The sequence below is a fragment of the Dipodomys spectabilis genome, unplaced genomic scaffold, assembly GCF_019054845.1.
Source record: "Dipodomys spectabilis isolate Male_0828 unplaced genomic scaffold, ASM1905484v1 ptg000017l, whole genome shotgun sequence".
In the NCBI taxonomy this organism is placed as follows: Eukaryota; Metazoa; Chordata; class Mammalia; order Rodentia; family Heteromyidae; genus Dipodomys; species Dipodomys spectabilis.
In genome coordinates, this window is record NW_024870694.1 from 6,569,232 (window position 1) to 6,592,254 (window position 23,023).

A 23,023-nucleotide genomic window follows, 5' to 3' on the forward strand; every position below is an offset into this window, starting at 1 on the left:
CTCTTATTTCTAAAGAGTGACCATTTGGTTGCACAAAGCTGTTTATCCTATGAAGCTATTATCCATCTAGCTGTATAATTTACATGGATGGAAAATAATTTCTTTCGCAAATATCTATTAGTCCTTGCTGGATTATGCCTCATATATTCTAGATTCTGATAATTATTTGTGAAAGTTTTTTTTGTTGTTGTTTTTGTTTCTTTTTGAGTCGAGACTCACCATGTAATACAAGTTAGTCTTAAATTCCCAATCTACCAAGTCTGTGATTATAGGCATGTGCCACCATGTCTTTTTTCCCCTCAGTTCTGGGAATCAAACCCAAGACTTTGAACATATTAGCTAAGCACTCAACAACTGACTTATACACCCAGCCTATGTTATTATCATCACCTTTTGCTATTTCTATGTGAGATATTTGTTTTTAAAAATACAAAAAAAATCTGAGGAAATTTCTACCACTTTTCCCTTCCTTCCTTCCTTTCCTTTTTTTGTCCGTCATGGGGCTTGAACTCTGGGCCTGGGCTCTGTCCCTCAGCTCTTCAGCTCAAGGCAAGTACTCTGCCACTTGAGCCATAGCACCACTTGCGATTTTCTGGTGGTTAATTGGAGATAAGAGTCTCACAGACTTATCTGCCTGGGCTGACTTTGAACTTTGATCCTCAGATCTCAGCCTCCTGAGTAGTTAGAATTACAGGCATGAGCCACCAGAACCTGGCTCTTTCCTTTCTTTCTTTCCCTTTCCTTCCCCTTCTCTCTCTCCCTCCCACCCCCCTCACTCTTCTTTTTTTCCTTCCTTCCTTCCTTTCTTTTTCTTTCTTTCCTTCTTTTTTTCTTTCCTTCTCTCTCTCTCTCAGCAGAATCTCGCTCACTATGTCATCCAGGCTAGCTTAGAACTTGCTATGTAGTCCAGGCTGCCATTGAACTCACAATCCTGCCTCTGCCTCTCAAGATCACAAGTGTATACCACAGTTCTTGGCTTGTTTTTCCATTTTAATGTACATGGTTAAAGAAAGTCCAACTAAGGCAAAAAGGTCTTTCATGAAAACTAAGCTTCTCTCTGGCTAGGGTCCCTGGATCCACTCACCTATCCATTCTACAGTAGAACACTCTTACCAGTTCTTTGTCTATCTTTTCAGAAGCAGACTACATGTATGCAGGACTGCCCTGTGAATAACATCTTATCTCTCAGAATTGTGTGAAAGAAGGTTATGTCCTCCCCAGGGTCCAAGACTTCCTAATCATCTTGATGGCTTGACTCCCTTCAGAGAGAAGGTTTATACTTTTCATTGATGTTAATGAGTGTTCACTTTGATGTTCCCTTTGAAGGTGCAATCAGAATTTGCCATTTGGGAGTACCGGTACCCTAAAAAAAATTGAAGGTTTCTAATGCTGCTGGAATAAGTAAACACAATAGTATTTCAGTTGAAGGAGTAAGTTTGTTCAACTAGAGTTTTTGCTTTAATTTCCAATGAAATCTGTATCAATTACTTCTCAAATACTTCATTTCACGGGGTGTCTTCTCTATAATTGTCTTGTAGGTAGCAAGTAGTTTTTAAGTCTATTTGTGACCATAAGGAAGATCACCGATTGATAAAGAAAGGAGAGAAGTTGGGCTCTGGTGGCTCACTCCTGTAATCCTAGCTACTGATGAGGCTGAGATCTGAGGATCAAGGTGTGGGGCCAGCCTAGGCAGGAAAGTCTGTGAGACTCTTTTTTAAAAAACGTTTTTTATTGTAAAAATACTGTACAGAGGGGTTACAGTTACATGAGTAAGGTAATGAGTACATTTCCTATCCAGCATTGTTGCCTCCTTATTTGTTTTTTTCCCTACCATCCCTTCCCTCCCTACCTCTCCAATGCCTTCCCCCACCCCCCACTGAAGTTGTAAAGTTCATTTTCAACATAGTGTCTTGTACAACTCATTGTTACAATGGGTCAACATGTATCCTTATTTAAGCATTTTGTTATTTCCCTTCCCCTCCCCAAATTAGAAAAATGTATATACAATCTGCAGGGCACGACAATCAAATACCTTGAAAACAAGGGTTATACCATGGGGGAAGAACATACAAAAGAAACAAAAAAATCACATAAGACATTATAGATATGTTAAAGACAATAGCAAGAAAGTAATAAACAAGTTGTCCCTATCTTGAGGTTCATTTCACTTAACATCATCTTATATGGTCATATGTACATAGCTTTTGACCTTTTTTGCTTGTCCTAGACATATACTAGTTATTGCAAATAAGGAAAACCATGGGACTTATATTTCTTTGGGCCTGGCTTACTTCACTTAATATAATTTTTTCCAAGCCTTTCCATTTCCTATCAAATGGGGCAAGTCTGTGAGACTCTTATCTCCAATTAACCATCAGAAAGCCAGAAGTGGAGCTGTGGTTCCCTCCCAAGTCCCTGGTCTTTGGTAGGTTACACCTTGTCTTCTACACAAGGGCTAGGAGAATAAACAGAGTGTGACATTGAGTTCTACCTGTGTTTCCTATGACTCAAATCAAGTTCCATTATCTCCTGTCTATCTCTGGTGAGTTCCTCTGTGTCTCTCCCATTGAGCCACTCAAGTTATCTAGAAAGTCATTTCATACTCATCACAACTTAAGAGCGGATCCCAAACTCCCAACTTCCCAAATAATCTGTTGTTTCACTATATTCTTTCCATAAAGTTATATACACTTAAATATTATTTTCATTTGTATTCATAGGTTGTTTCAGAAATACTGATAGGTTTGTCTCCCTAGTGAAATTTTCCATATAAAAACTTCTTTAAATAAAAAAGGATATAATAGGGCTGGACATGATGGTTTATGTCTATAATCCCAGCTCAGAAGGATGAGATCAGAAGGATCATGGTTCAAAGCTAGTTCAGGCAAAAAGTTAGTGAGACCCTCTACCCAACTCAATTTTTAAAAAAAATGGGTACAGTGGTACTCATCTATAATCCAAGCTATATGACAGGTGTAGATAAGAGGATTGTAGGCCCACACACATCCTGAGCAAAAAGCACAATACTACATCTGAAAAATAATTTAACTCCAGAAAAGAGCTGGAGGCATGACTCAAGTGGTAGAGTATCTGTCCAGCAAGTGAGAGGTCCTGAGTTCAAACCCTTGGACAAGACCCCCCCCCCCCAAAAAAAAGAAAATAGATTTAAATTATTTGAGATCAAAGGTTGTTTTAATTCCTTACAACACAGAAACTATTATTATTTATAATAATAATTATTATTATAAATCTGTACTAATGGCTCCATGGCAAGCATTTTATAGGTATGTAGAGTTTAAGTCTAGATCTAAGATGTAAGTGCTCTCAGAATTCTTGTTTGCAGACTGAAAAGACTTGAAGTAAAAGTTCCAGACCGCTCAGTCAGTGGCAACACTGATATTCAAATCCAGATGGCCAGGCTGTGAAGCCCACATGTTTAACACCAACAAAGTGCTGCCTACACAGTTTTAGATCCTATATACTCTAAAATCTCTCAATACATAGTAAACAATTCCAGATCCCCTTGAGCAGTGCTGGAAAATAGAAGCAAATATTTACCTTCTGCTGTTCAATGTGGCCCTGGACAAGCTGGAGCTTCGTATTGAAAGGAGGAGTGGTTTCTTGACTCTTGCAGAGGTCCCGCTCATTCTCCCCTAGGACAAATTCTGAAGCAGCTTTGAAAGCAGCAACAGTACGCTCCTCGTTGCTCACCAGGTGAATTTCTTGCAAATGACCCATGACTTGATGCTTTTGTAAATAAAAGCAGATTGTTTCTAAAATGGTACGTGTACACAAGTCCACAGGAACTTGATAAATTCCAGAGCCCAGAGCTGGAATAGCTATTGTTCTAATGGATGGTTTATAGTTGACACAGTTCAGAATATTTATAATAGCAGTTTGTAGCTTTTTCATAGATCTCTCTGGACCCAAAATGTGCCACTGAGGCCCCACAGCATGGATAATCATTTTGCAAGGAAGCTTCCCTGCTCCAGTAACAGCTATACTACCAACTGGTATTTTACCATGGGTGGTCACCCATCTTCTGCTCTCCTCCTGGATGTCAGGGCCACCAGCTCTCTCCAGGGCCCCTGCCAGGCCTCCTACATGGAGAAGATCTTCATTGGCTGCATTCACCACAGCGTCAACCATGTGTTTGGTGAGGTCATCCTTCCAAACAGATAACTCCAGTCCAGGGACCAACCTTTTTCTGAAGACTGGCTCAACAAGAGATTTGCTGTTTCCTTCCAGAGCTTGAAAGAACAGGGTAGAGACACAGCCAAACTTTTTCAGGAGGACTTCACACAGCAGACTTTCATTCTTTTTTAAAATTTGGAAAGCATCATGACTAATGGAAACTAGCCAAGTATAGTTTTCTTCAAGAGATGTGGTATCTAGAAAAGAAGACAAAACAATAAAGGAATGAGCAAAGATTCCTTGAAAAAAAAAAAGGGGGGGGGGAGAATGACAGCTAGGCATTGGTGGCTCATTCCACTAATCCTAGCTACTCAGGAGGCTGCTGAGGATTATGGTTCAAAGCCAGCCCGGGTAGGAAAGTCTATGATTCTTATCTTCAATTTATCACCAGAAAAATTGGAAGTGGAGTTGTGGCTCAGTGTGGAAGAGTACTAGCCTTGAACAAAAAAGTTCAAGGACAATGTCCAGGCCCTGAGTTCAAGCCCCACATCAGATAAAATAAACAAACAAATAAAAATAATGTCATTTCTCTTCACATTAGGAGTTGGAGTTCATTTACAAAAGATAGATGAGCTTCCTCTAGCCTCCTCATTGATTCTTTTCACTCATCTAGACATACAATTAGATAAAGAATATAGAAGAGTTTTCCATGGCTGATCACTTGTACCTGGCACTTAGTATTCCATAAGTGATAGCTCTGTGTACAATGATGGTGAGTAAACCATGTGCATGGGAACTCACGAAGGTCTTCAGTTCATGTGAAATCAGTGAGCTTGGGGATGGCCATGCCAGATGCACGTGTACTAGAAAGTAATTATGATTCACAAACGTAAGGAGGTGATATTCAGAAGAACTGTTTTCCCTTTTCAGCATCTTAGTTTGAATTCTCGAAGAAGTACACCTTGGGGCAAGTATTTGAGTGGTAGTAGTTTATTTGGGAGGTGACCTTAGTAGGTATAAAAGCTCTGGTAAAAGGGTACAGGTAGAGAAGAGAAGAAATGAAGAAAAAGAAAATAAATAAATAAAATGTGTGTTAGCTTAACTCCAGGGAGAGACAATGTAGATCTGAACCTCTGAGTAAGACCCCCTAGAGGGCCAATTCAGGAGCTGAGATAAGTAACTGACTCCCATGGATTATTAGTGTAAGCTGTTTCTTAGTGAGGGAAGCGCGAGGGAGTAATTAAACCAGCAGGTAGATGGAACACTGAAAAGTCTGTTAGAGTAAAGAATGCATTGTAGTACTTGAATTCTATGACATGACTAAAACTAATGTAGAAGTAAAACTAATTGACGAAAAGTTATTTACAGTATATCGCAGACATGATGATGTGCTGCTCAGCTCCCTCTGCCAACTTGGTTTGGTGATGAAGTAGAAAGTGTGATTAGCACCTATTAGTGCAGCTTCTCAAGGGCTCAGCTCAGCTCTCAGCCAAGGTCAGGCTATTCCAAGAGCAGTCCCCATAGGGATGGAGCAAAGGCCATGCACACTCAACATGAGACACTGCCAGGCAATGTCAGGCTGCCTGAGACTGTCAGGCTTTCATTATAATTGGGTGGCTCCACATGCCCATTCTGGCAGAGGCAGCCTCCGCCGCCTCCTCCTCCTCCTCCTCCTCCTCTTCCCTATCATCTTCTTTCTTTTCTTTCTCCTCTTCTTCCTCCTTTTCCTGCTCCTCCTCCTCTCCCTCTACCTCTTTCTCCTTTTTATCTTCTTCTTCTCCTTTTTCTCCTCCCCTTTTAATTAGTATCCACTAGTTATACAGGAGGAAGGCTTTCATTTTGACATTTCTACTCAGGTATTTCAGTCAATCTCACCCCATGTCCCTCTTCCTTTCCCCTCTCCTAGAACAATTTCAGCAGGTTTCATTATGCTATTTTCATATATGCAAATAATTTACTTTGACCATATTTATCCATATTTACCCTAATGGGTAGCCCAGCCTCTTCCAGCTACTGCTTTCTTTCTTTTTCATCAGGAATCTTTTGCACATCTAATTCCATTTCCAATTCTAGTTCCTGGAAAACCTAACTTCCACATGTTTTTCATGGAGTTTAAGACATTATTATTGTTAATAGTAGTAGTAGTAGTAGTAGTAGTAGTAGTAGTTAGTATATGCTTCTGAGAGAGGAAAAATGGTACAAATGAAACTGCTCTTTCAGAGATGTTAAAGTATGGAGAAACGTGCATCACAAACTAGATTTTAAATACTTGTTACTTGAATTCCATTTATGGTTTGAGCCACCTAGAAAGACCTCTGGTGGTCTCAGATACTCCAAATAAGCAGTTTGCCCCAAATGAACTGAGCTTTGGTCAGAAATCTCAAATGGACCACTCGTTGGATAGTATCTGGCCTTTCAGCCTTGCTGATCAAGGGGACAATACGTTGGTCACCTCTTCTGGCATTTGGCCATATGGCTGTGATCAGAAGGGTCCTAACAACTTTGGATAAGGGAGAAAAGCAAAGGAAAGAACATGTGTATGGATGCCACACTGGAGCAGTCCCCTTCTGAAGTATGGACTGAAGCCTCCACAAGAGGTTGCCTTGATTCACAGGAGCACTTGCAGGACACAGTCCCCTTTGTATACCCTTTTCTTCACTGAGGAAAGATCTGAGCACAGCCTCTCTGTAGTATGAGTGACACTGTAGTGCTCTTACCTGAGCTTTCACTGGAAGCTGCTGCTCCAACACCCTGTGAAAATGAGAATGGATTTTTTTTAAGTGACATAGAATAAGTACAGATTACTTATAACTAACACAACAAATCAGAAGATCTGCTCAAAGTACTAAGCTTGGGATCTTTTTCTTGTTTCATGTTTTGATTTTATCTGTGTCTGAAACATTGAAATGTTCCATTGAACATTGACCTTATCCTACTTTTTTAGAAGTCAATGCACTTCTAATTCAGAAGGAGATGAAGAGCTGGATTGAGTGTGTGTGTGTGTACTGGAGATTGAACTCAAGGCCTGGGCTCTATCCCTGAGCAATTTCACTCAAGGCTAGCACTCTACCCTGTGAGCTTCAGCTCCACTTCTAGCTATTTGTTGGTTAACTGGGGACAAGAGTCTCACAGACTTTGCTACTGGGCTGGCTTTGATCTCAGCTTCCTGGATAGCTAGGATTATGAGTTTGAGCCACAGATGCCCAGTGAAGGGTTGTCGATTAACCCTTGAAGAAACCCAAAGGTCACAGATCAAAATGACCCAAAGCTCTCAGTCTCCAGCATCTGAAGTCTCCTGGACTTTCTCTAGACAGAATAGAGAGCCTGAAGACATAAGCCTCAACAGCTCTATCTCCCACCATGCAGGGCCACCTCCAACTGCCTATTTCATGACATAAGCCCTAAGTAGGAATTTTCAGACTCAGCAAATGACAGACCTTTCTCTAGTCCCTTGTTTTCATTCCTCCTCCATCAACCTCCTTATCCCATGTGGAAACAAAATTACTGAAAGAGTAAAGAACATTCTAGAAGAGGAGAAGACATTTAAGTATCTGCTACATAAATGATTTTATTGATAGGTCATACTAGGCAGTTGGGAGAAAACAGTTTTTTTTTTTAAAGATTATATAAGCTGGGCACCCATGGCTAATGCCTGTAATCCTAGCTACTCAGGAGGCTGAGGTCTGAGGATCATGGTTCAAAGCCAGCGCAGGCAGGAAAGTCCATGAGACTCTTATCTCCAATAAACAACTAGAAAACCAGAAGTGGCACTGTGGTTCAAGTGGTAGAGCGCTCCCCTTGAGCTGAAGAGTACAGGGACAGTGCCAAGCCCAGAGTTCAAGCCTCACCACCAAAAAAAAAAAAAGATTATACATCCTTGATTTCTTTTTAGTATTAGGATTTAACCTAGAGCCTCATATATATGTTATGAAAGCATTGATTAGCATATTGTATTTTTGTTGTATTCTTTTTAGCATACATGAGTTATATAAGAGGAGTTTCATGGTGATGTTTCCATATATGCACAGAGTGTATCACATCAAACACAGCACCTATCTTTGCCCCTTATTCCTCTTATTTCTTCTTAAAACAATGTCAACAGGTTTCGTTGGCTTATTTTTATACATGCATATAAGGTACTTTGACCATATTCATCATCTCTCTTCTCCAAAAAACAAGCCCTAACAGAGCCCGTTTTATTTTCCTGTCATTTATTTATTTTAGTGTATTACTTGTACCATGGAGTTTCACCAGGCACACAGAGTTTTGAATATGCATATACGTATATTATATTTTTAGATCAGTATATTGATTCCCCATTTCCCACATGTTATAAAGAGAAAACTTTTTTTTTCAGCTTTTACATCAATTTTATTCTCAGAGCCAACCTGTTAAAGAGAACACTTTTAGGGTGCTCTTCAAACCGTATGGGCCAGGTGCTAGTGGCTCATTTCTTTAATCCAAGTTATCCAGGAAGCTGAGATCTGAAGATCATTCTTTAAAGCCAGCCTCAGCAAAAAAATTCAAGAGATTTGTCCGAAGATTTCTTGATTTCTTCTGTTGTAGATAAAACTATTAGGGTTCATGATATATAGACATTAAGCTTTTTACCATTGAGAAGTCCATTGTCCCAGTCCCAGTGGATCTTTCAATGTTTGTTGGTGTTTCCAAGGGTAGACTGGTGGCCTACTAGGAATCAATAGAAAGAACACAGTAAGCACTGACGAGAAGCTAAGGGAGTTTGGTAAAGATATACAAAGAGTGAAAATTATTTCTAATCTTGAATAGTTTGCATTTCATAGGTGAGGATGTGGAGATTGTATTCTCATTGATATTCTTTACCTTCTGCCTTTCTAGAAAAGGTTCCAACTGAAGCTCCAATGGTAGATCAGAGAAGGGAAAATACTTCAAGGGTTGGAGCAGGGAAAGCTTTGTGGAGGTGAAACAGGAGCCAGGATAGAACAAAATTTTACAAAATTAAAAGATGAATCCGGGCACCAGTGGCGCATGCCTGTAATCCTAGCTACTCAGGAGGCTGAGATCTATGGATCATGGTTCAAAGCCAGCCCAGGCAGGAAACTCCATGAAACTCTTATCTCCAATAAACCACTAGAAAACTAGAAGTGGTGTTGTGGCTCAAGCAGTAGAGTGCTTGCCTTGAGCTGAAGAGCCAGGGAAAGTGGCCAGGCCCAGAGTTCAAGCTCCACGACTGACAAAAATAAATAAATAAAAATTTTAAAAGATGAACATGGAACATGTTCATGATAGCTGTTGGCTCAAACCTATACTCCAAACAGCTCAGGAGGCTGAGGTCTCAGAATCGAGGTTCAAAGCCAACCTTGGCTGGGAATTCCATAAGACAATTATTTCCAATGAACCACCAAAAAGCCAGAAAATGTAGAGAGCTGTACAGAGTATACAGAGCTATAGCTGTACAGAAGTATACAGAACTGTAGCTCAAGTGGTAGAGCATCAGCCTTGAATGAAGAAGCTAATTGACAGTATCCAGGCACTTAGTTGAAGCTCTAGTACAGATAAACACACACACACACACACACACACACACACACACACACACACACTCACTCACACATGTGCATGCACACTCCCCCCCTCATGCATACACATACACAGATGAACATGACAATAAAGTGATCCAATTGAGCACAGCATTCATGCAACAGCCTTAGAAGGAGCGGAGAGCCCAGAACAGTGTCTGAAGAAAGAGGAAACACTAATTGTGCCTGTATCAGGTACATATTTCTGCGTTTATGATCAACAACTTTTACCTAATTAGACAGGGCATATCGGAGCAAAATTTAGAAACTTGGGAAAAATATACTCAACCTAAGAATTAAAGACTGTGAGTTGTTAAACGAATGATAATTAAAATGCTTAAAGATACAGTGGTTCACATTTGTTGCTGTGTTTAAGTCTCTGAAGTGATGTATAATTTCTTTCCAATAGAAACAAGAGAACACCGAAACACCATTATTCATATGTCTTAAGGAATAAGGCCTGCACAATTCTAAAATTTAAGAACAAGATGCATTTGTGCCTCCAGAGGGCACTGCTGTTTTTAAAAAGAAGAGGGTTGCTGCATTTGCCAAGGGGTGCTGGGAGGCTTTTTGTTTAGATGTTGTTTCACTTGTATCTGTCCTTCAACCAGGCCCTAAGGACCCAGAAATAGACTTGACTTGAGTGTGGGGAGAAGTTAGTGACATCCATCTAACACCAAAGAAAGTGAAAACAAGAAAGCACATTGACTAAAATAGTCAATCTCTTCCATTTAAAACATAACACTATACTGGTGACTCACACCTGCAATCCTAGCTACTCAGGAAGCTGAGACCTGAGGATTGAAGTTGAAGCTAAGCCAGAGCAGGAAAGCCCATGAGACTCTTACCTCCAATTACCAAAAGGCTGGAAGTGTAAGTATGGTTCAAGTGGAAGAGCACCAGGCTTGAAGGAAAAAAAAAACCAAAAACACCAAAACTAAAGGATAGTGCCCAGGCCTTAAGTTCTAGCACTAGTACTGTCACAAAAGAAAAAAAAATGTCTTCCACACAATTGTCATCCCCCTTATTTTAAAATGCAAGCCTGGTGAGTCACCTGCTCCCCGCTTTCTGATCCTTCCATTTCTCCTCTCTGGATCCTCAGAGCTATGCTATCCAAGGTAGCATTGGGCATATGAAGCAATTGAGCCCTGTGCATGAGATTAGTGTGAAATGAGATGTAAGGCTTAAGTGTACAAAACACCAAATAACAAAAACTAAGGGGAAAAAAGAATAAACTATCCCATTGCCTGCTGAAAGGACTACAATTTAGATATACTGACTTATATAACAACAGTAAAATTAACTTCTCCTTTTTCTTTCTCTTTCATTCTTTTGTGTCTGTCAGTACTGAGGTTTGAACTCAGAGCTCTGGGCCCTGTCCCTTTCCCTTCTTTTTCTTTTTTTTCCCCCTCAAGGCTGAAGCTCTACCCCTTGAGCCACAGCTCCCCTTTTGCCTTTTCAGTGATTAATTGGAGATAAGATTCTTATGATTTTCTTTTATCTGCTTAGGCTTCAAACTGTGATCCTCAGAGCTCAGCCTCCTGAATACCCAGGATGGCAGGCATGAGGCCCTAGTGCCCAACTTGTACCTGGTTTGTTTGACTCCAAATTGCAAATATAGCTGGGAATTTTTAAGTTAACCCAAGTGCTTCTCACTATGGACCTAATGAGCAGGTCATCTTGCAGGTTTTTCTCATCTCCCCCCAGGCCTCTCTCTGCCTAAGTATCAGATACTCTTTTCCTAATCCAGCCCCAGCACTGCTAGAAACTTCTTCCTCCAGAGGGTCTTCAAGAGATTTTGCTTCTTTGTTCTCAGGTTCGCTGGCCCCATTACCAAGCCCTTAGGTGATCAGCAAATAGTACAGTGTTGTTGGCCAACTCCAGGGGGGAGGGTCAGGCAGCCCAAGTGCCAATCTAATGGGCACATTGCAGGGAGGAAGCGCATAAGAAGTCACCATGCAGACAAGCACACACAACTCAAACAAACAAACAAAAAGAACTCAAAATGTGAATTACATCGGAATGACAAATAATAATGGTAACGGATTCAAAGAACAGAAAAGCGGAGGAAACGTCTCCCCTGCCTCCTTTACATCCTCAAATAGGAGCCCTGGCACTGGGGACCCCCTGTCCTTGCTGGCTCCCTCCCTCCACCTGTCCCCCACCCCGAGCCTGCAAGAGGGGCCCCCAAGTTTCTCACGGGGGTCAGCCTCTTCTCAATCTACTCACGCCCGACGAAGGCCTCTGGAAGACAGCAGCGAGCAGGAGAGGCAGCTCTGCTGGGAACAGGAAGGGAACTGGGAAGCGAAACTGAAACTTTGCGCCCCATCTCGCAGGGTGGGGCGGGACGCAAAGCGCCTTTGCCCTGCCCTGGCTCAAGACGCTACCCAGGTCTCCGTCTTCACGCCAGCCGGACTGACACACCTGGAGTCATGGCCTCCAGCCTCAGCCCGCCGCCGTCCCCACTCGTAGTGAGATTGTCCCAGACCATCCAGAAACGGCCTGGGACAATCTCCAGGAAGCTGGAGAGGTACTTTCAGACCAAGGCCTCGGGCGGCGGGGAGTGCAGCGTGCGTCCCGGGAGCCACAGCGGCCCTGACACCTTCCTGGTGGAGTTTGCAGATAGGGCAGGTGAGTGGGGGGGGGGGGGCAGGCTGGGGTGCAAAGGCCGTCCTTTATTGAGGGTACCCAGCCCTACAGGTCCTAGAAGGGGAGGCCTGGACTGTGTGGCCCCTGGGGAAGCGGGGGAGACAGGGACCCCAGCAGACTTCCCAGCCCCACAGTGGTGGATAGATTCCCCCACCCGCGTTGTACCAAGCCCCTGGTCTGATTTCATTGCCCCCCAAGAATCACACTTTCCAAGTGCTTATCTGGACTGACACTAAAGTCAGGTCCTTTCCCATCTGCTCGCCAAGCACCGATCCCTTCCTGGTCACTGCTGGAGTTTCATGCAAGCCTTCCACTTTCATTTGCTTTTGATCTTCTTTTCTTTCTTTCCTTTAAAATTTTTATTTTGTGTTACACTACTGAGCTACATCCCTGGCCACTTTCAAGTTTTAAATCATTATCCATTAACTTGTGTTTGAGGATTGCAAAAGTAGTATATGCTTACCATAGAAAAGAGAGAACAGAAGAAAGAAGAAAATAATGTGGAAATTTGCTGTGAGACCATTTTGGTATATTTCCTTCTGGTCATTTTCTATAAATGTCAACAAATATACATGCCTTTACAACATTGTAAGTCTGAACTTTGGATTCTCTCTTTTTTTCCCCCTCTTAACTACATAATGAATGAGGTTTTTTTTTTTCCTATCGTTGAAATGGGGAATTAGAGACAATTTTCAGAAACATAATTTTACAGAGGAGAGGGTGTTCCATTAATTTAATGAGATGATGTTCCATTATCATTAAGCTCTCCCTCCCTCCCTCTCCCCCTCCCTCTCTCTCTTTCCCTCCCTCTCTTTTTCTCCCTCCCTCCCTCCCTCCCACCTCCCCCCTCTCTGTGCTGGTACTGGAGCTTTTACTCAAGGACTGGGTTTTTGTGCTTAAATCTGGTGCACACTTGAGCCACAGCTCCACTTTCTACTTTTTGATGGTCAGTTGGAGGTAAGAGTCTCACAGACTAGTCTGTCAATGCTGGCTTTGAACCACAATCCTCAGATCTCAGCCTTCTGAGCAGCTAGAATTACAGGCATAAGGCACCAGCATCTAGCTTAAGCTTTCATTTCTACAGTAAAACTCAAGCTACCTACTTCAGAGTTCTGAACAACTCCATATACTTCTCTTCTCACCAGCTCACCTTTAGACCAGGATGCAGGGGGACAGCTTGACTGCCACCTAGCTGGGACAGCAAACAGGTGAATGAAAGAGGCCTGGGTGCACGGGTTCAGTCTCTATAGATTCAACCAGCCAGGGATGGAAAATACTTGAGGAAAAAAAAAAGCATTTGTAGTGAACATGTAGATACTTTTCTTGCCAATATTCCCTAAACAAATCAGTGTAATAAGTAACACAGTATTGCAGATAATCTAGAACTTGTTTAAACTAGATAGGAGATGTGAGTAGAAGATAGGCCCATTCTGTGCTGTTTTTATGCCAAGAACTTGAGCATTCATGAATTTGTATATCCTTGGGGGTTCCCAGAACCAACTCACAGGAAATAGCAAGGGCCAAACATTTGAACTCTCTTTTTTTTCTTTTTTAAAGTACATTTTTATATTGTAAAAATATTGTACAGAGGGGTTACAGTTACATGAGTAAGGTAACGAGTACATTACCTATAGAGCATTGTTGCTTCCTCCTTTGTTTTGAACTCTCTCTTGTTTCTGTGTGGACATTTGTTTTATGTCTCCCTCAAAGCCAAGAAGAGAGTGTTGGAAAAAGAGAAGCACCAGATTGAGGTTGACAATAAATATGTGACTGTTTTCCTGGAAACCACTAAAAAGTCAAAAGAGAATACAAGACCCAGAATTCCTTCATTGACACAGTGGCAAGTGGAAGCACTGTCTGATGAGAAGCATCCAAAGGTAGGACTTGTTCCTAGAGCTGGGAACGCCTGTGTCCAGAAGGTGAGTGTTGATAGGAGTCTGTTCTGTTCCTGTGACTGCCCCTGTGGTCTCCATACCTTCTGCTCTGTTGGTCTAATAACTACTTGCTGGGGACTGACTGTAGTTTAGGAACTGGGACACAGAGGTGTGCACAAAAAGGTCCCTGCTACCATTCAGCTTGTATTGGAGATAGAGAGGTGCACAGAAATAATAAACCATAAACGAAGGAATGAATAGGACAAACCTATTTCAGAGACGAGTACATGGTAAGAAGAGAATACAATGTAGTTTTGCTTCAGAAAGGAACAGGGCCAGGGTGAGGAAGGGGAAGATAGAGGTGGTTCTACTTCTGATGAAAAGGCAAAATCTACTTTTCTGCAAAAGGTGATATGTGGCCTAAAACTTAAATGATGAGAAGGAGGCAAACATCCAAAATTTCTTCAACAAATAGATACTGACTGCCTACTGTGTGCCAGACATTATTACAGGCTACAGGGCGGTGACACACCCAGGTGAACTACAGCCTCTGCACTTGAGGCCCTTACTTCCTAATAAGAGGAACAGATAATCATAAACAAGTAGATACACAACAAAATGCCTGCCAGTGGCAACCATTCCTGTTAGAGGGATGAGAAGAGGCTAGATTGAAGAAAAAACAAAAACACCTGAAAATCTAGAGGAACAATATTCCATACCCCTCTCCCCCCAGAAAGTCCTCCTTGCAAAATTAAAATGAGAAAATTCGCTTTTTTCTTGCATCTGATTTGGCTCTGTCCTTTTAGTCCTAATCTGATCCTTCTTTCCTATAACTGAGCCTCTAGAGACCAAGGTTTAAAAGGGACTAACAACTCTGCATAAAGTCAGAAGCTTACTATTTTGTTTTGCTTTATTGAAGGTAAGAAAATAAGAGGAAAAAGACTGATAAATAAGCAAAGCCTCCTTTGTCATATGGCTACCTTCTAAGCTTCTTGACTCTTGTGAGACCACAGCAACTTGTCTAGAGTGCAGAAATACTTTCTCTCTACCCTCATCCTGTATCCCCCAAGGTTAAGTAGTTAATGCCAGCTCTACAACATAGCTCTCTTAGCCACAGGGCTTTAAAATACTTATTCCTATTGAGTGCTGGTAGTTCACACTTGTAATCCTAGCTACTCAGGAGCCTAAGATCTGAGGATATCAGTTCAAAGCCAGTCTGGGAAGGAAAATCCATGAGACTCTTAACTTCATTTAAACAGCTAAGATCTGGAAGTGGGTCTGTGGCTCAAATGATAGAGCAGTGAAAAAACTGACATGGTACTCAGGCCCTGAGTTCAAGCCCCAGAACTGGCACACATACAAAAACAGTTATTTCCTGTGCCTTACTACAAACAAATTACATGAATTTCTGAGATGAGTCTGGGCCCTGGCTTTTTTTCTTTCTTAAACCACTTACCTGATTCTAATATGCATGTAGGACTAAGAACTTCTGGGTTATAGCACACATTCTTCTTCTGAAAGGATTTGAAAAGAATAATTCCCTGCTAAGGAAAGACAGCCTTTCGAAGAGAAGACTGTAGGTGTGGGAGAAATCTTATTTCTACCTTTCTTTTTAAAATCTCAGGTCTTTCAGATGGTGGAGGCTAGCCTGAACTGTGACCTGTTTTCCAAAGAGCAGAGGGCACAAGTGACCATTCTCTGCCCTGGTATCAAGAAGATGGAGGGTGAAGATGGAATTGAGAAGGTTTCTGGTGATTTCAGAGACATTGAAAAAATCTACCACTTCTTCAGTAGGCAACTGATAGAACATGAGCAGGAAGAGATGTCTTCCCTTTCCACCGTGGAGACTGTGTCATCTGACCTGCAGGACTGGGACAGCAACCTGTACACTTCAGAACCAAACACCAGATCAGAAGATACAGGTTTTAAACTTTCTTTGCCTTACTTCGAATATTTCATGCATACTTGTCCTGATAAAATAGAATCCATACAGACACTATTTGGTGTACACATCCAAACTCAAGATATACCTCCCAATGCAGTCTATATAGATTTTATCCCTGGTCAATCAGGTGATCTGGATGCAGCTCGAGAGTATTTTACCAAGGAGTTTCAGAAGAACACAGAATCTCTGACTCAAGACTCTGTCTCTTTAGCAGACAGTCAGTGGACAAAACAGGAACTGAGTCACTGTTTTAGAAAGCTTCTGATAAAAGAAAAAGGAGGAATGCTAACTCTCCTTGGGACCCAAGATGACATTTCAGCTGCCAAAAAAAAAATCTCTGAAAATGTCAGGATACCTGTGAAAATGTTAGCCAGTGGGATGAATGAAATCGAGGTTAATACTGTTCTCTATAAGCTTCTAGAAGCTGAATTACTCCAGGAGATAAAAGAGATAGAGCAAAAGTACAACACTAGTGGTACAGTTTGTACGAAACGTCAGAAAACATTCATTCAATTTAATCCTGTGGATAAGCAGGATCTGTCTGCCCATGCGTCTGCAAGTTTCATTGATGCTTTTCAATATGTCACAAGTCAGCTGGTAAGAGAAGATCTTTCACTGAAACATCTGGGCCAGGATAAAAAGCACTTACATTGGACCAAGTTTGTTGATGACTTTAGGAAAAGTCATCCATATATACACTTGGCATTGAACAAAGAGTCAATGACTTTGATTGGTTTGCCAAAGCATTTTGCTGAAGCTAAGCAGCATATCTTCTTAGAAAGTGAGGTATTATCCACTGGAGGGAAATTGAATATGGAACAGGAGACACCCATGGAAATTGATCAGAATGCATCAAAATCAACTTCTCTCTCCCTCAGCAGCTCTGCATGCTCTGAGGTCTCAGAAGTGAATGAGGAGAAAGCCATTTGTGTCATCTGCATGGATACCATTAGAAACAAGCACGTGTTGCCAAAGTGCAAGCATGAATTCTGTGATGATTGTATCAGAAAGTCCATGACATATAAGCCAGTTTGTCCTGTGTGCCAAGTTTCCTATGGTGTCCATAAAGGGAATCAACCAAATGGATCCATGACTCACACCATTTTGAAAGAGCCACTTCCAGGTTATGAAGGCTGTGGCACCATTGAGATTCAATATAAGATAGAAAAAGGCATACAAAGTGTAAGTTCCTGAGTTCCCTGCTTTTCCCCCCGCATTATGTTAGGATTACCAGAGCAAAAGTGATTTCTCTGTTACCTCTTAGATAATAGATTTCCCAGAGAATTATTTCAAGGACATTGTGCAAGGGATTGAACATACTTTGCTTTTTAAGAGATATCATTCCTGTTTTCCTCTCCCTCTCTCCCTCTCCTTTTCTCTCTTCCTCTCTTGTTCTTCCTCTCCCATGTTTGGGATTGAATCCAGGGCTAAATAGACACTGTACTACCAAGCTAAAACCACAGCATTTCGTGTCTATTTCGTTCCTTTTTGAAATGCTTCTTTTTTATTATTAACTTCCAATAGTTGTACAATGGTGTTTTGATCTAACATGTCCAGTTATATGTAAAATGAATTTTTGTGGGGGATGGGTGCAGTACTGGGGTTGAACTGGGTGCTGTCCTGCAGCTTTTTCCTTTAAAGCTACCACTCTACCACTTGAGCCATGCTTCCACTTTCAGCTTTTTTTGGGGGGGGGGTGATTAATTGGAGATAAGAATCTCACAGATTTTCCTGCCTAAGCTGTTTTGGAACTGCCTCAGATCTCAGCCTCCTGTGTAGTGCTGGTGCTGTAAAATTCATCTTGATCAGAGTTATCCCTTCTATAGTTCCTTCCCTTCCCATCTATATGCTCCCCACACATCTCTTTGAGTTTTCTACTTGTGTCTGTTTCTTAAGGTAGAAGAAGGATAGGTGGGGATTACATGTTGGGATGTGGGGAGTTGAATGGTAATATTCCTAGAATGAATTTGAAGAGAAGATACATGAATTATCGGGAATCTGATGACAGCTTTAGTACTTTTCTTTCTTTTAGTTTGTTCTATCTACAAAGAAAAAAAAATATGTAAAGCTTAGCAGCAGACTGTTTTCAAATGGTATTTTCTTGTTTTCTTACAGAAAGAACATCCAAACCCAGGAAAGCCTTATTATGGAACACAGAGAGCTGCATATTTGCCTAATAATAAGGAAGGAAGGGAGGTTTTGGATCTGCTCAAAATCGCCTTTGAACAAAAGCTGATTTTCACAGTGGGGGATTCTCGAGTATTGGGAGTCTCTGATGTTGTCACATGGAATGATATCCACCATAAAACATCAAAATATGGAGGACCACAAAAGTGAGAACTTCTTGAAATACTACAGTTGGTAAACGAAGTGTAGAGGTGATGAAATGTGGCAATTTCAGGGTGTGGATATAAGTAGACTTTATTTATTTTTTGTCAGTTGAGGGGCTTGAACTCTGGGCCTGGGTGCTACCCTGAGCTCTTCAACTCAAGGCAAGAGCTCTACCACTTAAGCCATGGTGCTTCCAGTTTTCTGGTAGTTAATTGGAGATAAGAGTCTCACAGACTTTCCTACCAGGGCTGGCTTTGAACCATGATCCTCAGATCTCAGCCTCCTGAGTAGCTAAGATTATAGGCATGAGCCCACTGGAGCCTGGATTAAGTAGACTTTATTGACAGTGGTATTTTGCAGTATTTTAGGAGATGCTAATTTGATATAATAATTTCAAAGCCAGAAAGATTGGTCTCTATAACCTTTTCTCTTGCCAACCACAGAGTTTTATGTACTCAGGACTGTGGTATCCATGTTGACTTAGTTTGGGGCTTTATGTCTGTTTGAAGGGCTGATCATAGGAATATTATTTGCTTTTGCTTAAGGTCATCTTTTGAGGTCCTATCTTTTCCCCTTCTTTTTATAATAGACCACAAAGAATCTGAACTCACTTGGCCAAAGGCATGCTAGAAAAAGGTTTAGTTGTAAGGGAACTAATTGGTGGTAGAAGCTGTTTAATAGGAGATCTGATTTTTTTTCTTGGTGGTACTGGGGGTCAAACTCTCAGGGCCTCATGCTTTCTAGGCAGGTGCTCTATCATTTGAGCTATTCTGCTAGCCTTTTTGTGTGTTGTGTGTGTTGATTAGTTAGAGCCTTGCTTTATGCCTGGCCCATCCTTCCTGGGCTGCGATCCTCCTACTTGTGCTTCTCTGCATCATTGGGGATGACAAGTGGCTGCCACTGTGACAAACCATTGGTTGAGATTATGTCTCAAAAACTCTTGTATGTTTGTTTATATTTTTAATGCCTTGGCTGACTTCAATGGCAATCCTCTGCCTCATTTCTGCTTTTCAAATAGCTAGGACTACATTCTTAAGCTACCACATACACATATCAGGGAATCAAGTTGCTTTCTTTTTTTTATGAAACTCAGAGTACCTCAGACAAAAGAAATATTTTTTGACGTGTGTGTGTGTGTGTGTGTGTGCGCGTGTGTGTGTGTGTGTGTGTGTGTGTGCGCGCGCGCGCGTGCATGCGCTGGTACTTGGCTTATACTCAGGGCCTAGACACCATTCCTTAGCTTTTTTTTGCTAAAGGCTGTCATTATTTCAGCTCCACTTCCAGCTATTTGCTGGTTAAATGGCGATAAGAATATCATGGACTCTCTTGTCCCAGCTGGCTAAAAGCTTTGATCTTTAGAGCTCAGCCTCCTGAGTAGCTAGAATTACAGCCATGAGCCAAAGGTGCCCAGCTTAAACTATATCTATCCCTCAAACTTTACAATCTTATTTGTAAAATACAGTGTGTCATAATCTTAAAAGCATTACAGCTTATAATGAACTGAAAAGTTTAAAGCCTGCTGGCCTGACTAAATGTACTTATTAGCTAGCTGAGTCTTATCTGCACACTGAAAATGATTATACAGAGGTTAGAGATATGGCTCAATTGGTAGAGTGCTAGCCAGTGAGCAAAAGTGGCAGATACTGAGTTCAAGTCCTGGTCTTGGACCTATAAAAAAGAAAAGAAAGAAAGAAAATAATGATTATACATCATCTACCATCAGGACTTACCTGTGAATGTTTGTAACCTTCAAATACAGAAGATCTATTGTATAGATTCTTTAGAACCACTGATGTGAAACTAAAGAGTTGTTTTTTTTTTTTTTTTGTTTTGTTTTTGTTTTTCATTTTGCAGCTTTGGTTACCCTGATCCCACGTACCTGGAACGTGTCAAGGAGGAGCTAAAAGCTAAAGGAATTGAAAAGAAAACTCCTGGAGGGAAGTCCTAATTCAAGCCTTCAGAAGATGTATTTTAGGAGGCTGAATGAATGCCAATCTAAATCCTTCTATAGAAATACTTTCAAAATCTTTTCATCTCAAGAAATGGTTTGTGTAAGAGTAAAGTTCTGCTAGCCTCTTATTTCTGGATGTTGCTTTTTTTATGGAAGGTAAAGATAAAGAACAGTGTGATTTTATGGCAGAAATTTAGTTTCATTCTTATGTCATGGTTAGGGTATGGGGTGGTTTGAAATTTCTGTCCTTCAGTTTAGCTACTATCATACAATGAAGTCCTCTTTCCCCTTTATTCCCTCTCTTCCCTTCCCCTTTTCTCTTCCTCCCCTTCTCTCTTTTCTTTTCCTGTTGGTTCTGGAAATCAAACCTAGGGCAGTGGAGTTCTACCTACAGCCTCTTGAGCCTTCTCTCACTGCCATCTCTAGGACAGTACTTTAATTGCCATTTAATCTCTAGCTATGAAAGCGAAACCTTTGCATAAATGAAAATGTTTTTAGCAGGTTTTAGTGGTGGAAAATTAGAGACCGGAATTCGCCACTCACTTCTTCATAGCAGTGGCTAGGAGCCAAGATTAGGCCACTTTGGGTTATAACTGGAGTAAGGAAATTACTTTTAGTCACACAGTGCCTGGCTTACTTTTGCTACTTGTTATATTTTTGTTGCCTGACTCAGGTTCCTAATAGTTGGTGGAGGGATATACTCTCCTATATCTTTAGCAGCAACAGGAATTACAAAACCATTCTTAGAACATTCATCAGAAACTGTTTCCTATTCTGGATACTTGTTGGCTGAATTCTGACTAAGCCCAAAGCCTGGCCCTTGATTCCTCCATGATTCTTGGAACCTGCCTAAAGGGGTGCATTTGTCCTGCTATGGAAATGTTATATATTTCTGATCTGTTTATTCTTCTGGATATGTTGTGCTTTTCAATATACCTTGCTTTCCAGACCTAACATTTATGGTCTAATATGTAAGAGTTTTTGTAACCCTCTCAAATGTCAACCACTCAAGTTAGAAATATTTTACCTCTCTAGACAGGAAAAGAAAGTGTTGAGAGTTCAATTCACTATAAGGAACATATGACATGTCAAAATTTACTTTCATTTGATTCTCCAAGTCAGAAGAAAGTTGTAACAAGCAAATTATCTGGTTACCTGTGCCACACCTCTCTCTCAAAATGAGAAGAATATGACTTGTCTTGTTCTTTTCCTAAAGATAGATGTGCACACTGACAAAATTTTTTGGCCTGATAACAATACTTCATATTTATTGAGTATTTACTCTGTCCCTTTTCTAAGAGTTTTATGTTATTTGGTTAATAAAATCTCCATTTTATGCATGCGGGGTGGTGGTTAAATCATTCACCAGAGTCACAGGGTAGCAACCAAAGTACTGGCATTTGAACCCATGCACCTCAGGGCCATAAGCCTTCAAAAGGGGGTGCTTCTCCATGGAGCAAGCTGAGGAGCTCCTTATGTCTTGTCCTTCCCTCAGTGATTCCTGCACAGTGCTCAAAGCAAACTTCCTGCTAAGAAGTCCAATTTGAAGAACATATCCTACCTCCTCAGGAGGCTGAGGTGTGAAGATCACAGTTTTTTTTAAGTGTAAAGGTGATGTAGAGAGGGGTTAAGTTACATAAGTCAGGTCATGAGTGTATTTCTTTTTGAACAGTGTCACCTCCTCCTTTATTTTTTTACAGTGTTGTCCCTCCCCATTCCCCTTCTCCCCAAATTGTATCCTTCATCTCCAATATAGTGTCCAGTGAATATCACTGGTGAATTAGTTTGAAACCCACCAAGAAATCTGTGAGACTCTGACTTCCACTCAGTCACCAAAAAACTGAAGAGAAGCCATGGATCAAGTAATAAAGCACCAGCCTTGAGCAAAAAATCTAAGGGACAATGCCCAGGGCCTGAGTTCAAGCCCCAGTGCCAGCACAAACAAACCTTAAAAACTCAGAGTCCTTTCCTTTCATTGGTCCAGAATGTTAAGGTAAATGACATGTCTTTTATTTTAATCAGATTATGCATTTAATTTTTTTAAGATACAAGTTGGCTATGTTGCCCAGAGTGGCCTTACTCTTGAGATCTTCTCACCTTAGCCTCCATAGTAGCTGAGATTACAGATACATACCTCTAACTTCTAGTTTGTTGTTAATTTTTTATTTTTATGATTGATTTTTATCTTTTGATCTTTTAGTTAAATTTTCTCCAAAAATATAAAAGTTTGATTTCTGCTAACTTCCAGATATTGTATTGCATTGGGTATATGTAAGTTTCATGATGTGAAAGGCTGGTGAGCATTTGGATTACTACTTTTCCTCTTTGAAAGATGCCATGATCTATCTGCCTTAAATAAAAGTATGTCACCATTTGGAACAGATTGTCTGTGTTCTTTCCTTCACTCTTTTTATTCCTTTTCCCTTAAATTGAGGTTTTGAGTGTTTCCCATACCAATGTAGTTTACAATTTTATACCATATGGATGTCTTGAGCTGATTTTATGTATAGCTGTTTGATCTATAGCTCCATTTCTAGCTTTTTGCTTGTTAATTGGAGATAAGGGTCTCACAGACTTTCCT

At 41.0% G+C, this 23,023-nt stretch overlaps 2 protein-coding genes across 7 annotated transcripts in view; one reads left to right on the forward strand and one right to left on the reverse strand.

The window, feature by feature from the left end:
* Positions 1-11,991, reverse strand: part of Parp9 (poly(ADP-ribose) polymerase family member 9) — a 32,562-nt gene extending 20,571 nt beyond the window's left edge. For 2 of the 5 annotated variants that reach the window (XM_042667508.1, XM_042667473.1), the window contains exons 1-4: positions 11,922-11,991; positions 8,746-8,823; positions 6,852-6,885; positions 3,559-4,391 (exon numbers count right to left, since the gene is read on the reverse strand). In XM_042667508.1, the coding sequence (XP_042523442.1) occupies positions 3,559-4,391; positions 6,852-6,885; positions 8,746-8,760 (882 nt within the window). In that variant the 5' untranslated portion in view covers positions 8,761-8,823; positions 11,922-11,991. Of the gene's footprint in view, positions 1-3,558; positions 4,392-6,851; positions 6,886-8,745; positions 8,824-10,746; positions 10,764-11,892 lie in introns of those variants that run through there. The other 3 variants (XM_042667482.1, XM_042667492.1, XM_042667500.1) reach the window with 3 other exon arrangements.
* Positions 11,992-12,049: 58 nt separating this feature from the next.
* Positions 12,050-22,821, forward strand: Dtx3l (deltex E3 ubiquitin ligase 3L). Of its 2 annotated transcripts, none has more exons than XM_042667527.1 (5): positions 12,050-12,323; positions 14,052-14,260; positions 15,840-17,342; positions 18,276-18,493; positions 20,346-22,821. In XM_042667527.1, exons 1-5 carry the CDS (start codon positions 12,125-12,127, stop codon positions 20,437-20,439), a joined length of 2,223 nt encoding a protein of 740 aa, XP_042523461.1. In that variant the 5' UTR covers positions 12,050-12,124; the 3' UTR covers positions 20,440-22,821. The 2 variants fall into 2 exon arrangements, with proteins under 2 accessions (XP_042523461.1, XP_042523454.1); XM_042667520.1 differs by having other exon boundaries at positions 14,052-14,218.
* Positions 22,822-23,023: the final 202 nt, after the last annotated feature.